This window comes from Pinus tabuliformis, chromosome 4_2 (assembly GCF_031772625.1).
Source record: "Pinus tabuliformis cultivar Carrire ecotype Pingquan chromosome 4_2, CPIR1, whole genome shotgun sequence".
Classification (NCBI taxonomy): Eukaryota; Viridiplantae; Streptophyta; class Pinopsida; order Pinales; family Pinaceae; genus Pinus; species Pinus tabuliformis.
Genome location: NC_142304.1, coordinates 362,415,153 through 362,418,732, shown reverse-complemented (window position 1 = coordinate 362,418,732; position 3,580 = coordinate 362,415,153). Strand labels below are relative to the sequence as shown.

The following is a 3,580-nucleotide window of genomic DNA, read 5'->3' as shown; positions in this document are numbered from 1 at the left end:
AAATGTTAATGGATATATTTTTGATTAGTGGGAGGGTTTAATAATAACCTCTTCATTCTGGAGTGGTTGAGAGGATTTAATAATAACTTCTCCACCCGAATTCTTATTGCTGCTGCCATATGATACATTGCTGTCAGATAACACAACCATATGTAAACATGATGATGTAATTGATGGGATTTTATGAACCACCAGGTCTCACCCCTTTTTAAAACAAATTAAGCCTAAACTTCCACAAAACTCTTGATATGCCGCACTAATTATTCTTCAAATATTTAGAAATACCCGTGAGATAACGCAACCATATGTAAACATGATGATGTAATTGATGGGATTTTATGAACCATGGGGTCGCACACCTTTTTAAAACAAATGAAGCCTGAACTTCCACAAAAATCTTGATATGCCGCACTAATTATTCTTCAAATATTTAGAGATGCTTCTGAATACATGGCAATTTCATTCGAGGTATTCGACGTTGAACTAATGTTATTCTCTCGTCTGACCCAATTATAAACCTAATATCTAACTGGCGGCATTACTATCACTCTGTGACACACTGTATGCGCAAGAAAGTATTATTTAGTAATGCAAGAAAGTATTATTTAGTAATGCATTTTGTTGGCATCTATATGGAGGGATGTAATGCCATGCAATGCGAAACCTGGAAATTAACTGAATTCAACTGATCAACCGAGAACACGACGACAGTTGACCCTGATTTCTCCCTTGGTGCCTGTAAGAGGCTTGATGTTCGCCAACTTCACCATCGATATTGCAAACTGCTTGAAGAAGGCCTCCTCATTTTCTGCGTATGCTTCCACTAGCTCCTTCGTCTTGCCTTTGCCCTTGGCGTACAATTCTTCGTCGGAGTTCAACAGTCCATCCCCGCTGACCAAGTGCTTGAAGTAGTAGTTGTCGAATTTGGTTGGACTCACGAAATCTAGTGGAAACAGGTTATTATCTCCTCCGGATTTGGGACACCTGGTTTTGAGCTGAGCATAGTAGGGTTTGTCTAAAGTGGAGTCTGGCTGCCCATTTCCACTCTGGTTGTAAAGCCTCTGCTTGAAACTTGTGCATCGAGATAGGCCGATGGTGTGACTTCCTGCATAATTAGCATTTTTATTTGGATTTCAGTTTTTAATAATCTCCACCTGGTATTCAATACTACAAAACAAAATGAATGAATGGCGATTTAAATTATGTACTATAAAATATGAGAATACAAATAAACATAATACGATACCTGAGAGGGCAACCAAGTCTACATCATCCAGACCCTGTCGCTTAAACTTGGTAATGAGAGTTTGGAGAGTTGAGTTGGGCGCTGGGATATCGTTGTTGGACAAACTCAGGCTTGCACTCCTCGAGTCTCTCCTTCCCAGAAAAACCGGAAAGGTTGGACCTCCACTCTGACAATATTCATCCATAACACATCATTATGTATCAGTATTTATTTGGAGTATTTTTATTTAGATCTTATATTTCTGGAATATTTTTGAATGGAATTGACCGGATATTTGAATATTCTAGAATCTGATCGTCAAGAAAAAGTCAACAACTGACCTAGCTGATGACCATGAAATGATGATCATAAGATTCCAGAATATTCTTGATATCTATAATCTAGAAATAAATTTACTTAAAAGAAATTTACTTAAAAACAATTAAAAACAACTAAATCAATTGTTATATTTAAAATCCAAAATATTTGTAAAATCTACGGCTAAAATAATTTCAAGACTATTTTTTCAATAACGAAAATATGACTACTTGTAAATCTATTCCAAAACACAAACACCATAATAAATAGATGTAAGATATAATAATAAATAGATGAGTATATAATGTATTACTAGAACCACTGAGTCACGAGCTGCAAGAGCGAGAATATCTGCACAGGATACAGTTTTTGGGCACGCCGCCTCCAGTGCACTCTTAATCTGATCAACGACTGTAAATCCCCTAGCAGAGTTATTGTTGGCATTTGATCCCTTCTCAGTCACAATTTTTGAACTGTTATCGAGCAGCAAAGATGCGTCACACCCCTGTCATGCCATTAATTGTATACACACATTAATCTTGTTATTAACGAACTGATTAGTTAATACTGGTAGCTAGCAATTAGATGAATTATGACAAATAGCAGTATATATATATATATATATATATATATATAAAATTTTACCTGGACAAAGCAATCATGGAATTGAAGCCTGATTAAGGACGCTGCAATTCGAGCTTCCTTAATCACGGCCTTCTCTACTACTGATTTCACTATTTCCTCGGCCTTGGGGCATGAAGTGGCATAAAAATTTGGAACCAAAGCAGCTTGGGAATACCCATAGGATAATAACAATGATATTACGAAGAAATATGCCTGTGGAGAGCAAATTGGTGAAAGAGCAAGGCAGGAGGAAAAAGTTTTGGCCATGATTGATTCTGAATAATATGAAATGAATTAATCTTCGTATCGTCTCACCAAAGAAAGAACAGCAAAGCTTGCTGTGCTCGATGATTATGTGGATGAGGTCCTCAATGTCGACGCTTATTTAAATCAATCACGGCACCTGCGTGCAGATAATCCGCCTTGTTCGTTCGTTCGGAAGTTCAGTGGAAAAAGACCGTTCAGCTACTCCACAAAAGTCTCTGGAGCATATCGACGCCACAACCAACAGTCTACTGGTGTTGTATGTTGGATGATAGTGATTTTTTATTTTATTTTTTTCTAATGTCGAAATATCAATAAGCAATCTGCAATTACTTCATGCATCCAACGGGTATGAACTATGAAGCAAAGTTAATGGTTGAAATTGTCTCATGAAAGTTGCGTGCAGAATTTGTTTGTGGTTCGTAGACAATTATTTTACCAGTTTTTTCCTATAGAATTTTAAAATATTCCTAAAATCTACCGTCAAAATTTTAAAATTGCCTGTACTTTTCACCCAATCCAGAAACCATCACAACTATCTGTTGAGACTCCATGCCAAATAACTACCGATGTAGTTTTAGCTCGTGACCTCCCGCAGTGCATACCAACTAAGCTAGTTATATGATAGTGATATGATAATTGATTTCGTGGACACCAGATATTAAAAACTGCATGTGGGTCACCGCGGTTTTACATATGTTAAAAAACATAAGCCTCTCCCACCAACTCTCTCACAGAGTTAATGAAACGCAAGAAAACAAGCATCGTACCTAAAACCTGCTCCCGTGCACTCGTACCAGTCGATAACATCAGTTGCCGTCGGTTACAATGTCAATATCATTGGAAGCCTGCGAATGAAACGCAAGAAAACAAGCATCCATAGGTGAAGCTTTACTTCGACTTCCTGTACCATGAACCAGTGAGTTGGTGTGTATATCAATGGACGTGGCCGTTCCAACGTGAAGCTTCAACTTTCTGTCGTTATACAGAGATCTATTTTATACATATGCCAAAATAGGTATATTTGTTATGGTTGGACTATTTATCCATTTAATTTTTTATTTGTATTAAATTATATATATATATATATATATATATATATATATTTTAAATGAATGAGATTTGATAGATAAATTTAGTCTAATTTAA

The 3,580-nt window shown here is 36.5% G+C and overlaps 1 protein-coding gene across 1 annotated transcript; it reads right to left on the bottom strand.

The window, feature by feature from the left end:
* Positions 1 to 306: 306 nt before the first annotated feature.
* Positions 307 to 2,527, bottom strand: LOC149169441 (peroxidase 49-like). The gene is made up of 4 exons (XM_089427101.1): positions 2,189 to 2,527; positions 1,857 to 2,048; positions 1,247 to 1,412; positions 307 to 1,105 (listed from the first exon to the last, which is right to left on the bottom strand). Exons 1-4 carry the CDS (start codon positions 2,432 to 2,434, stop codon positions 690 to 692), a joined length of 1,020 nt encoding a protein of 339 aa, XP_089283227.1. The 5' UTR covers positions 2,435 to 2,527; the 3' UTR covers positions 307 to 689.
* Between the last annotated feature and the right edge of the window lie 1,053 nt (positions 2,528 to 3,580).